Source organism: Candoia aspera, chromosome 1 (assembly GCF_035149785.1).
Source record: "Candoia aspera isolate rCanAsp1 chromosome 1, rCanAsp1.hap2, whole genome shotgun sequence".
Lineage (NCBI taxonomy): Eukaryota > Metazoa > Chordata > Lepidosauria > Squamata > Boidae > Candoia > Candoia aspera.
Window position 1 is genome coordinate 231,813,066 of NC_086153.1, and position 13,524 is coordinate 231,826,589.

The 13,524-nt window shown below is 43.3% G+C and overlaps 1 protein-coding gene across 1 annotated transcript in view; it reads left to right on the plus strand.

Annotated features, from left to right (window-relative positions):
* Positions 1-13,524, plus strand: part of DTX4 (deltex E3 ubiquitin ligase 4) — a 40,024-nt gene that overhangs the window by 18,779 nt on the left and 7,721 nt on the right. The window contains exons 2-7 of the mRNA XM_063289118.1: positions 1,771-2,509; positions 6,106-6,167; positions 6,969-7,130; positions 10,187-10,248; positions 10,901-11,053; positions 13,131-13,292. Of these exons, the coding sequence (XP_063145188.1) occupies positions 1,771-2,509; positions 6,106-6,167; positions 6,969-7,130; positions 10,187-10,248; positions 10,901-11,053; positions 13,131-13,292 (1,340 nt within the window). The remainder of the gene's footprint in view (positions 1-1,770; positions 2,510-6,105; positions 6,168-6,968; positions 7,131-10,186; positions 10,249-10,900; positions 11,054-13,130; positions 13,293-13,524) is intronic.

Here is a 13,524-nt window from a genome sequence, read left to right on the forward strand (position 1 = left end):
TGCTGGAATTCTGAGTAGTTAGCATTAATGGTATAATGATTCTTATCCAGTAATGGTTATTTACTTGACACTCTGGGTGATTTTTTTATCCAGGAGGAATAAACCGTGTTTAGCAAGAGGTTCATTTATGGTACCAGAGATAGATTTCCTTGTTTTTCTGCAAATGTTTATTTTTTTTTCTTCCCCTCCAGTGCCCTATTGTTATTTCAACAGTTCCTAAGATCTTGAATGGTGTCAGCTTATTCATTTGAAGAGACTGAAACACCAAGAACTGAACATGTATCATCCTTTTTTAGCTTCCAAAGGATCCAGAGTGTTCTTTAGCAAGAATGCAGTCATCGAGGGCAAGTAGAGAGGGTGCAAGGATTGAGGAGCAGAGGGTCATATGGGCAATGGCCAGCAAAACAGCAAATAATAAGTGACAGGGAGATGAAAACCATCCATTTAGTTTATCCTAAAAATATAGTGTGGAGAGAAGACAAGGGGAGAAGAGAGGGGGCTATTACCACTCGGGGAGACAAGTTAGTGCCACATATATGGGGAAGTAAACGTGTGCAGACAATGTGCATATTATCTGGATTCCATGACCCCAGAAAGAACATTCCATCATTCCTGTGGGAAGGATTCTGGGGAGAGAGGCCTCTTCAGCCAAATTTTCCTTTCCTTCCACACCGCACTCTTACTTAACAACACATGATCCATGGGAAGGGTCCAAATAATAAGTGGTAACTTATTATTTAACTAACTAACTAACTGGTGCTGTGGGTTAAACTGCTGAGCTTGCCGATCGGAAAGTCGGCGGTTCGAATCTGAGTGACGGGGTGAGCTCCCGTTGCTAGTCCCAGCTCCTGCCAACCTAGCAGTTCAAAAACATGCAAATGTGAGTAGATTAATAGGTACCGCTTCGGCGGGCAGGTAACGGCATTCCGTGTGGTCATGCCGGCCACATGACCACGGAAGTGTCTACAGACAAACGCTGGCTCTTCGGCTTTGAAACAGAGATGAGCACCGCCCCCTAGAGTCGGACACGACTGGACTTAATGTCAAGGGAAACCTTTACCTTTACCTTAACTAACTTGTAAGTAACTTGTATACAAACTGCATTTTCAACACAATGGGAACAACAAAATATCAAACTTTCAATCCTAGTTATGTGACCTTATGTTCAGCCGTGACACGGAGGTCAAAGGAAGGGAGGAGAAAAAGAGTATCCTGCAGTCCCCTTTGCATCTCCAAAGAGTGGATGGAAAGGAAATTGAGTCAGTGAACTATTATTTCCAAGTTTACAAGTTCATCTTAGATGTGGAGCTATGCTGAAGATCCATGCATAAACAGAGAAGGGAGCAACAGAATTTCCTGGAAAGATGAGTTTGGCTGCTATTTGTCCTCCAAACTCATCTTTCCATGTAATTCTGTTGCTCCCTTCTCTGTTTATGCATGGATCTTCAGCATAGCTCCACATCTAAGATGAACTTGTAAACTTTAGAAATAATAGCATTCAGGCTGTCATGTGAGACACAGAATATTGAGCTTATATGTCAAATCTAGTTTAGCTGCCTCTTTAGTGGATAAATGTTGTCTGTGAAATTTCAGCCAGCAGCTTTCAAGTGCATGCTGTTAGTTACTGTGCTACGTTTTTTCTCTTACCTGGCTAAAACTCCAACATGCTTTTTTCAATCACGATTTGCTAGTACTTGCGTTAATGTTCTAGAACAGTTATCTTCCTTGTTGTCTTTTTTTGGCATTACTTTCCCATTGCTCCCTTTGCAGGCACCATTCGCCCAGTGCGGCGTAGCTATTATGACCCCTCCTCGGCACCAGGCAAGGGTGTGGTATGGGAGTGGGAGAATGACAACGGCACCTGGACCCCCTACGACATGGAGGTGGGCATTACCATCCAGCATGCCTACGAGAAGCAGCATACCTGGATCGATCTCACTTCCATTGGCTTCTGCTACATAATTGACTTCAGCACGATGGGGCAGATCAATCGCCAGACCCAGCGCAAGCGCCGTGTCCGCCGCCGTCTTGACATGGTCTACCCACTGGTCACAGGCACCTTGCCCAAATCTCAGTCATGGCCAGCAAGCCCTGGTGCAGCCAATGTGTCTCCTGCTCCTGCTTGCACTTGTCCACAATGTCTTCTTGTCATGAGTATCAAGGCAACAGTGGCAGCTGGGAGCAATGGAGGAACTGGAGCTACAGCTAGCCAGCAGCCTCAACCACCACGTAAAGCTGTCTCCCTTTCTGGGAGCACCAGAATCCCCATGCCAGCATCAGTTCACAAGCCGCAAGATGGAACAGCTACCATGCGCAGCTCTTTGAAGAACCTCGCTTCTCAAGTGAGCCGAAGGCAGGCAGTTAGCACACCTGCCCTCACCACAAGCAACTCCCCTGCCAGTCCTCCTAATGCCAATGGCAAAGTGACACGGGCCAGCCTTAATACACTGAACCGAACCAATCTGCAGCGCCTGGCCATCGCACAGTCTCGTGTGCTAATTGCCTCAGGGTAAGCCTCGTTTTAGTTGTTGCTTATGCCTTCAAGTCAGTGTTGACTCCTGGCAACTGCCTGGACTAGTCCCTGCAGTTTTCTTGGCAAGATTCTTGCAAGTGACTTGCCATTGCCTCCTTCCTAGGGCTGAGGGAGAATGACTAGCAAAGGACACCCAGTTAGCTTCATGCTTAAGGCAGGACTAGAACTCAGTCTCCCATTTCTAGCCTGGTGCCTTAACCACTATACCAAACTGGCTTTCAAGTACTTGTCTACTGCTCCTAATTCGACTTCTTGGTGTCCCTCCTCCTCCTCCTCATATGTAGGCATGTAACATATGCCCAATACTGTTTTACCATTGTCCATATTTAGACCGTGAGAAGGGAGAAGGTCATCTCTTTCCTGGAATATTGCAGATGAGCCTTCCCCGATTTGATGCTCTCTAGATGTAATAGATAGGGTAACTGTGGAGGTATGCATGTAACATGAAATACAATAGATTTGGAAGATACCTAGTTGAGGAAGATAATGCAGACAAATTGTGAGTCAAGTTAAATATTTGAACATAGGAAACATACTGCATAGATTACAAGATGTGGTTCAGTTTTGTGAAGCCTTACGAGGAGGAGCCCTTGGAGATGTTCTGCTTGAAGACTAAGCTGCAGAATTTTGAAGAATGATGTCTTAGGTGCTTTGGGAATAGAAAGAAAGAAACAGACTTCTGATATTTTCTGACTGAGGAAACTTTGCACTGTAGTGTTGTAAGGCAGGGGATTATCAAAAAGGTAGGATATAACTGGGGAGCTTTGAAGAAGCGACAAGTGCCTGATGGTGAAACAGAAGTAGGCTGTTCGTAAATATATCCCAGCCCAAATATCAGCAGGATAGAAAATTCCTAAGGAAAAGCTGGGACTGACACTGGGTGATACTCCCTCATCAGCACCACTCCGTCCCCATTCCTCTGTTCAGCAAATCCCACAGACCCTTTGAACCATAAAATGGGGAAGCCTTAAAGCCCCTTTTGAATGTTAATGAGGAAATGGAACATTCTTCTTCTTTACCCTTCAGCATTGAGGTGGGTTCCTATTAAAAGGCCTATACAAAGTTTTTCAGGCTGCTGCCCAATCTGGAAGATACCCCATTAGCATCCCCCTCCCGCCAGGCCTCCCTTGACCAAAACACTATTTCTTGGACGTCTAATTAGCGTGTTCCTTCCCTTTTGTATGATTTGCCATCGGCCGTCTGTTGCTGGTTGTTCCCCCCTCTGCCCATGACCCTTCTCAAAGACTTTCCCATGGAAGGGAGCAAGGGAGGAAGGGGCCAAGGCGATGCTTCCCCAGAACAAAAGGCTCTGTGAATAACTGGGAGACACAACCAAGGTTTCTAAAGAGCTGAATGAGGAGAAGGCAGGCCAATGGGGAGGGCGGGACATGCCTCTCTCTTCAGATTAGAGGATTCTCTGTCTCCAGCTAGCCCCTTGATCTGTAACTACAGCAACTATTGTCCAGTTAAAAAGGTGCCCCACTTTGTCTATATCTCAGCCCTTGCTGTCTCATATGTCCCCCTCTATCCCTATTCCAGAAGCCTTGATAATTGCTGTGCTTCTGTCTCAGGAGTAAATTCAAGATTGTTCACTTTTGAAAGCAGGAGCTTGTGGCTGGGATGTGATACTTTCTTGTGTTCCAAAGCTAATGTCAAGGTTGTGTCAGAGAAGGCTTGGAACAGCCCAGATCATGCAGGCTTCTGTGGGCTGGTTTGGTTTCTGCTGGTCTTGTATAGCTGGCAGACTGAGCCCAGATTGTGTGGTGCATATGGCTTCTAGTTAAAGTGAAGGTGTTCCATGAGAGTAAAGCTGGAAAGTTGATGTTTTGTGGTGAACAAACAGGGTCCCCAAAGGTGGCATGTGGACATGTTCTAAAAACAGCCTTTCCCAAGCTGACTGCAAATTGTGGAACTTTGTAATCAATTTATCTAGAGGACACAAAAATGAGGAAAGCTTTTCTGAACACACTGTGGGTCTATGATACTATTTTTCATACCGTGGTCCCATTTTGTGCTATAGGTTACTTTTCCTACCTTGAGTGGATAAGAAATCTTGTTTTTGTCTTTCTCCAAAAGAAACACAGAACATTTTTTGAAAACCATTCTAGGCATACTTCCTTAAGTATCCATTTGTACATGTCGACATGGTTATCAGCCACTTCTCACATTCTGCCAAAATATATTTAAGCATAGGTAAAAGCCTTGGGATCAGCTCAAGCATCCTAGGTCCAACAGTGGCCAACAATATTGATTCAGGAAACTCACAAAAATGGACAGGAGAGCAAGTTTTCCTTTCACTATTCCTCTCTGGAAGCTTTTGAAGTACGCTGTCTGTGGTTCAGATTGTACAGGTAGCCCCCAGTGTAAGAATGAGTTCTGTTCCCAAGGTTTGTCCTTAAGTCGAATTTGTATGTAAGATGGAGCAGTATTACTGTATAAGACTGTATATGTAGTATTGTGTAATTAACTCGAACCATTGTGTATTTAACTCAAATTCTGCTACAGTAGTCTCTGTTCTTAACTATGGGTCGTCCTTAACCCAGGGCCTTCTTAACCCGGGGACTATCTGTAGTAGACAGCCATCACAATTAATAGTAGTTGAGAGTTCAGTTTTTCATGCATCTATCTAGTTCCCCTTTAAAGCCATCAGATTTGGTGGCCATTACAGTGTCTGATGACAGCAGATTCCATTGTGCACAGATTCGGTCCATATGCCAGTCTGACTGTTAGTGCATGGGCAGAATTTGGGTGGTTGGAGATTCACATCAGGGTGAGTGAGTGTATGAAAAAGTTCTTCATGGGCAAACTGGTATAAATTTCTGGGTAGGACTGGATGTTTTAGTAAGATAATACCATCCTAACTTGGGGCAGAAGGTATAACCCTTAGCGAAATTCAGCACTGAGATTAAACATGGCAGGAGGAAGTCTCCTGAAAACGTCTTCACAAAAGATTGTTTCCTGTTGTTCTCATGGCCTGTCAGCCCCTAAAAGGTGTTCCCATCATTCAGGCAAGCAGATGATCATGGCTAGACGAATTCAGTCACTGTAAATCTAACCACCTTTTCAGTCCCTGTGCACACATGCCTTTAAGGAGTCACATACCTATCACAACCACTGGCTTGCCTATTGACCAACCCAGTCCTCGTGTCTCTGTTAATACACCCTTCTTTCAAAGATCCACTTGCTTGCTTGCCTCTCTCAGACCGGGTCTCCTGGCTCAACCGGGGAGAGTGTTTGTGCCTCAGGCTGCTAACAACCAAAGAGTTGTAGCCTGCCAGCTAGATTGGTGGGAACACAAGGCCTGGTACCTTTTAGGGTGTTAAATAAACCAGTACAGGGACCAAAGAATAGACAGAAACTTCTCTCCCCCCTCCATTTAGTATGTATAGAAGGTACAATGGATTCCTCTTTGTTCCCATCGTGTCTCCAGCTCCATCCTTCAGAGATTCCAAGGTTTGTTTTGATGCCTGTTCATAGCCTCCTTCCATGTATGCTTAATTCTCAAAGACTCCTGATTTTATAGAGATGCAGAATCTAACCATCTCTAATAACCTGTATTTTTATCCTCCTAGAGTCCCTACAGTTCCTGTAAAAAACCTCAATGGCTCAAGCCCAGTCAACCCTGCACTAGCAGGTAAGGGGACCAAAAATCCTGTGGGACCAGCGGTACCATTAATAGCTTTTGATCGACCTAAATAAGGGATCCTTGGGTGTGAAGGCATTTTGAAACCTTGACTTCAGCAGGGTTTTACCAAGATACAGTGATGGAAGAATGGTGGGAGAGCCAGTTCTTTCTATTTTTTCAAGAAGTGGAAGAGATATGCTGAGCAGGCCCATGAATGAAGATACAAGTTGTGTTGAGGAACGGATAAAGGAAGATGATGGTGATGTTCTACCAGATGGAACGTGCAGTGCCCATGTTGCCTGGGGATAGAGACATCCAGCGCAACACATCTGAAGGGTAGAGGTTTAGGGAAAACTAGCGTACACTGCCATGGCGAGGGAGTGGGGCTTTAAAAGAGGAAAAGTGCTCATTTTAACTCTAAGCTTTTAAGCTCAACCATCTTATTGTCGTGTATGTTAATAAATGTTGGTAATAGTAACAGTAATGCATGTTTTTGAAGTTTGAATTAAAAAAAAAACCTTAGCATTAATGCTTTCCAAATGAGTTGGATTCCCAAACCCTGAAGCCAGCATGGCATTTTAGTCAAACCTATCAAGAGGACCTGACATTGCAAAAGGCTTGTATAGATTTCTGACTTCCTTTTTCCTTTAAAGCATTATAAAAATTGGAAGTGGCAAAGAGCCACCCTGCTAACCCTACATAAATGGGTAAAAATCTCAGACGAAACAAGATTCCAGCCTATAAGTGTAAGAAAGAAATAAGGCAAACAGAATCGGTTTCCACATGCCTCTGCCCTCTCCCTCCTGTCAGGAATCACAGGAATCCTCATGAGTGCTGCAGGGCTACCTGTCTGCCTGACTCGGCCTCCAAAGCTGGTTCTGCACCCCCCTCCGGTCAGCAAGAGTGACATTAAATCCATCCCTGGCATCTCCAATACTTGCCGTAAGACAACCAAGAAGCAGACCAAGAAAGGTAAGAATGAGCGGTCCTCTGCTTCCCATTGCCTACATCATTAGAACTGTATAACTGGAAGGGGCGGGTATCCAAAATATGCAAACCTATAACCAGAAAGAATGTGCCTTGTAACTTATTCAGACACCATACCAAACCAGATTTTGTGCTGACTGAAGTTAGAATCTGAAACATAGTTTGAGGCGCCAGCTGTACCTAAAAAACAAAACAAAACAGGTTCAACTTGCTGGGTCTGCATCTTCCGTCAGCTCATTCATTTTCTGCCAGAGTCAGTCCCTAGCTGCTTACAACTTTTGGCAGAGGGATATCATATGTTCTGATTCTCTATTCTTATTGGCTGGCTACTTCTGGAGGGTGACAGTATATTCCTGTCTTTGCAGGCCTCAGTCTACGGACCTTTCCTCCTCCTCTTCTCTCCTGGTTTCTTGTAACTATCACCCAGACAGCGTTTTGTTCTCCTGCACTGCCCCCTCCCCACTTCCATTTTGCTATCCCATCCACATGCGTGGCTGTATCTGTTGATGGTTGGACAGTGGCAGATATCCAACCAGTGTCCTTCCAAAACATTCTACTGGATAATTCCCATCTGCTGCATTATCTAACACACGTTCCCAGCAGATGACTTGCACATATCCGCCACTGCCTCATGCTTTCCCAGCCAGCTATAGTGAGCATGATGTATTGCACACTCTCTCTGGTATGTGGCTTTTCCTTTTTAAATTGTCCTTTCTCCAGAGTGCATCATATCTGCTTGACAAATAGTAAGCCTTACTTCCAGGTGACTGTGGAAGAAAAGAGATGTTAGAAGCCTAACTAGTTTCAATGTTGTCTCTTGTGCATCTGTAAAGAACATAGAAACATAGACAGTCATTCGAGTGAGGGCATGAGTTCACTGCCAGCCTTGTTAAAATGCCACAAGGTCAGATACGCTCACTGTGCTCTTGTGCTCCTTTCATGATAAAGAGCTAAAGCTTAAATTATGCACTGTAGTCTGTTATCAATTGAACAAGTGCCATCGTTACCAACCATGAGCATCCACATAGCTAGACCTTTTCCAGGAGGATCTGTCCCCAGCCTGGCCCTTCAGATCTTCCAACAGTGCACCCATCACTGCTGTAATCAAGTCAAGTCAAGTCACCTTGCTGCTGGTCATCCTCTACTTTGCTTTCTTTTCACCTTTATGGATTTCTCAAGGGAGCACATACAAAGTAGGTTTCCTCATCAAGTATCTAGGGAATTGCATACATCAGGGATAGGGTAAACAGAGGTGGGTAATCTCTGGATATCATGCAACCTCAGGTTTCATCTTTGATCACACCACCACCATTTGATAGCAAAATATTGAAGCCAGTAGTACAGTTTCCCACCTTTTAAAGGGGTAATGTTGTGTATTAGTGCTGTATTTTAATATTGTAAAGCTATGGGTGGGCAACATTTCAGTGGCCAGTGGCCATGTAATACTTTGTAGGAGAACAAGAGCTTGGGATGGGGAAGTGGGTAGAATGATATAAAGTAGGTGGAGAGATGTGGCACATGTAGTTGGAGCCACATTTTTCTGGTTCTTTTCCCAGATGTTGGGGTTTTTCTTTGGTTTTTAACTGCTAAGCCTATTTTTGGCTTCTGCTTCACTCCATGAGGTTTTTTTTTTTACCTCAAATGGCAGATCAGTTTTTAGCTATTGTGGCTGGAGAGTGCTTTGAAGGCCACAGAGAGAGGTTTGAGACAACTCTTGAGACCTTAAATTGTTCACTCCGGCCATAAACTTGGTTAGGTTAAAATTCTTCCCAGAAGCTGGAGAAGAATGGGAAAAATGAGAAATTAATGACCCCACCCATGAGATGCCCCTCATAGCCAGAAAAATGTCAAAGAGTGAGCAGAAGCATAACCATGAAAACATCACCTGTCCCCATTCTACCAGATTCCATTGACTGTGCTCTGCCCCAAGATGATGTATTTCCTGTTCTTAAAAAAGGATAGCATTTAATTTTTTTTTTGTCAGATTAACCTGTTGAGGTCTTTGTTTGTTTGTTTATGTATTGAAGTCAAAGACATTTTTTCCTCAGGGCACTGGGCAAAGATTCTTCTGTAAGCTTTCTTTGCTATCTCCTCAGTACAGAATTCAGTTGCACACAAAGCTTCTGGGTTTTATATATTCCTTTATAGAGTTACACTTCTGAAAGCAATAGGGAGGCTACAAGTCCCAGGGCCGTCACGTAAAGGAGTCGGGCTTGTTTGCAGCCATCCTTCGTCTGGAGGCAGGTCCAGGAATATTGCAGTATCACAAGGAGAGACAAACTGGCTCTTCCCTACTGTGGGAGGGGTGTAATTTTTGACTCACTTTGGAGTCTGAGCGGGTTGTTACGATGATGTAAATGCCATTCTTGTTGCTGTTTCTTAATTTTTTAGAGGTATAGATACGATTATTATTCTATTTAAGATTAAAACAAGCATGTTCTTTCAGAGTCCTGCCACCCTGGTGGTTCTTAGTAAAAGCAATGCTGTAGGTAGGTTAGAATACTGGGAAGCATGTTTAGGAAGGCCCTAGCAAAAGTTTTATCACTGCCTTTATTTTCTCTCTACTTAGCCTGCCTGTGTGTATCATGCGGGCTTACAGAGGGACGCAGCTTCAGCTAACATCCTTTGATTAGGACATTGCATGCTATCATAATTAGAGTAAGGTGGTGTGCAACACACTTCAAGCCATAGTTTCTGATTCTGGTTTGTCACTCAGAAATGCTAGTTGATAGTTTGAATGTCCAGGCAGACTGCAGTTATATTTCACAAACTAACTGGCTTAGTGACATCTGAATTGAGCCAGTACGTAAAACCAGTGGCTTGGGGAGAAAGCCAGGCTCCACAAAGCAGGGGAGTAGCATTTGCAGTTGTGCAGTTGCGCTCGCTCACTCTCTCTTTTGTGGTTCTCTCAAAACTTGTAACAAAGCATTAGGAAGCTTTGCTCCCTTCCTTCCTGCTTTCCATTTCCTGCCCTGTCTTCCGTTCTCTTGGTGCTGTCAGGAAAGAGACATTCAGTTTGCTTCTCTCATTTTGATGTCCAGGTAAAACTACAGAGGAAGTCTTGAAAAAATATCTACAGAAGGTGCGCCATCCTCCAGATGAGGTAAGCCTGGTTCTCTCTATATAGGGCATCCGTGTCTGCGTAGGCAAGTGCAGTGGAATATTTTTTGATGCAGACTGATATGCTTAGTGTGCAGATTTCAGTGCAGAAATTAAATTTGTCTAACTGTAGTGGTATGTTCATTAACTACCTATTGCTGTATAGCTTATCTCTTTGGTGGGTATTGTCCAGAATACAGAAGTGGCTTAATTCATATATTGCACTATGCTTAAATGCAATTAATTTGGTCCTTGTTTAGTTTGTGATGTGAACCCAGCCATTAACTGTGTTCACACATAACACTAAGCCATAAAGTGTGGTTCACAAAACACACAAAAAGTGGTTTACCCTTGGTTTACAGTGAAGATGCAGGGAAGGCCAGCGTGGCTTGAGGAATTTTGATGAGTCAGAGAAGGGTAGAAACTCTGCAAATCAGGGCAGGTAATATTGAATTAGATGGTCCACTCAGTAGCCTCATGTCCATGTGTCAGCTTCCTCTGGTTTTAACATTGGGGATGGCAGTGGCAGATGAGCTTCATTCAGATGTACATCTATTTCCAAAGAGACAAGTAAGACGACAACAACTCATGCCATTGTAACTTAACCAAGGATTCTGTTGCTTTCTCACCTGACACAGTTTCCCACTTCTCTTTAGGACTGTACTATCTGCATGGAACGCCTCTCTGCCCCCTCAGGCTACAAAGGGCCTCAGCCAGTCGTCAAGCCAGAATTGGTGGGCAAACTGTCCACGTGTGGCCACATGTATCACCTCCACTGCCTTGTGGCCATGTATAACAATGGAAATAAGGTGTGTTACTGGGAGAGGAAGGCAGAGCTGTGATGCCCTGCTGTTCTTTGGGCAAAGACTGGGTAAATCATGAACCTTATTGGAGGCTGGATAGCTAGCAGTCTTCACATTTAAAAATAAAGGCCTCTCGGGGTACCGTGACTTCCTGCCATCCGTGTTGCTTTGTTCTGCATTTAATTCGGAAGCATTTACAGGGGACAAGTTGGAGCTTCTGCAGATCCAATTTGTTATACTCATAAGCTGTAGGGGAAAGGGGCATCATAATGTATTTGGCTTCCTCTAGTAAAAGTTGCACATGATATAGGAAAGGTCTTTGCGCTGCTCATATTTAACTCTGCTGTTGATTGATTCTTACTGTATTTTAATCAGAAAATATCAGGGGTGTAAGAAGACTTGGTTCCCTGAATTGCCTGAGATCACAAGTGGCAGTAATACCCTGTGCTTAGAAGCCCCATGGATGATTTCTAATGATCACAATATAAGAAATAGTATTTTGATGTCCCCTCTTAGTGAGTTATACTTCTGTGATGGCACACCAGTCTAAAAATCTCATTATCAATGCACTGTTTAAGAAAACAAGATCCTCATTATCCTCTGGTAATGTGGCAGTGTTTAGGCAGGACCTTTCTTAGAAGTTGTAGGCTGCCTGTCTTAACTTATAGCCATTTGATGAAAAAGCCTCAGTTTTTACTGTGTTCTGTCATGGAAAAAAGTGATCCATTGAAAGAAGAACCAAAGCAATGGAGACCTGAAGCAAAGTTTCTTTATTAAAATACTCTAAAACAGTGACCCCCGGGCTCCTAGCCAACCAGACCAAGAGCACCGAATACAGATTTGCAAAGGATTGTATAGAAAGAGATACATTGTCAGACATGAATAATTAATGCATTTGCCTAGATTTTCTTAAGACCTCGACTCTACATCAACAGTAAGGTGATCGCCTAAATCCAGACCTTGAGGCTGGTGCCTTCGTCTTGCGTTCACCCTTGCTCTACATCCCTTCACTATTACAAGTATTATAAGACGACCCCTTTTACGCTGCCTGACCTTTTTATGCCTTGTTATCCAGCTTCTGCTGGCTTTCTCGGCATCGCACCCACTAAACTACAATGCCAAAACTTCCTTGATTTTTCATATAGTTACATTTGCTTGCAGAGGAATGTGATTTTGAACAGAAAAATCAATTCTTAACTAAGAAAACTAAAAAAAAACAAACCCTACCTTTACAGATGTGTTTTCAACCCGGCTGCGGTTCTCTAGCAAGCGTACATAGGATCAGATCTCATGTCACACTAAGCTTGCCTTGCTCTGTCTGTGGTTTAATGTATCCTGCAAACCACAGACTCAGGTTTATTTTAAGAGGAACAAACCAGAAAAAGAAATAAATCAAATTTTGCTTGTTTGCTGCTAAGATCTACTGTAGTGAGTCGAGTCAATAATTTTACTCAAATCAAGGGCAAATACTCAGAATTTAATTGAAACTGCAGAATGCACCAGCTCCCATTTGAGGCCCATGGGTAGAAAGACACCATCTCTGGTCTCCATTTAAATAGTATTATCAGTAGTTCAGCAGCTTCATTTCTGTTCTCTGGGCTAAGAAAGAGGCTTTCTCTTGTCAGCCGAGTTCAAAACGCTGGTGAACTTGTGATAAAATTGTAGGCTTAACTATTACAGCAAGAACTTTTCCCTTCTCTCCTTTTCAAAATTCAATTCTAGCATTGGTTATTGGGGTAAGAATATTCTCACATTACATTTTTAAAGATAATTTGTCTTCATGCTTAAAACTGAAAACACAGTGAGAAGAACTTATATATGTAGTTTGAATAAGATGCCAGAGGAGCTGAATATGCAAGTGGAGAGAGGAGAGAGCTTGGCTTCAATCTTCTTTCATCTGAGGATGTATGAAGTTATGAAATGTTCTGGAGAGAGATCACATCTCTCTATTACCCCTTTATCACTTAGGTTATTTTGCAGTCCTAGTAGTATAACTGCTTAATTTCATCTTGATGTTTTTTTTTATTCTGTGCTATTCTGAAAATATTATCTGGTGTTATTGCTTAATGTTCTTCACTTTTAGGATGGTAGCTTGCAGTGTCCAACCTGCAAAACCATCTATGGGGTGAAGACTGGCACCCAGCCTCCTGGAAAAATGGAATACCACCTCATCCCCCATTCACTGCCAGGACACCTTGACTGTAAAACCATCCGAATTATCTACAACATTCCACCAGGGGTACAGGTGAGATTCCTAGACAGGGGTCTTAAGAGGACTGCAGTTGCAACTGAGAGCATAATGGGCAATGCTGTACTTAGATTTTAGCTGGTTTTTTTCCTCCTCCTGTGAACCTTCTTTAAAAAGTGAAGCCTTCTTTAAATCAAGTTCTACTCCTGGTGACCTCATGGTCATATCCATGCGTTTTTTTGGGCAACAGTACAGAAGCCTTTAGCCACCAGCTTCTTCCAAGATGATT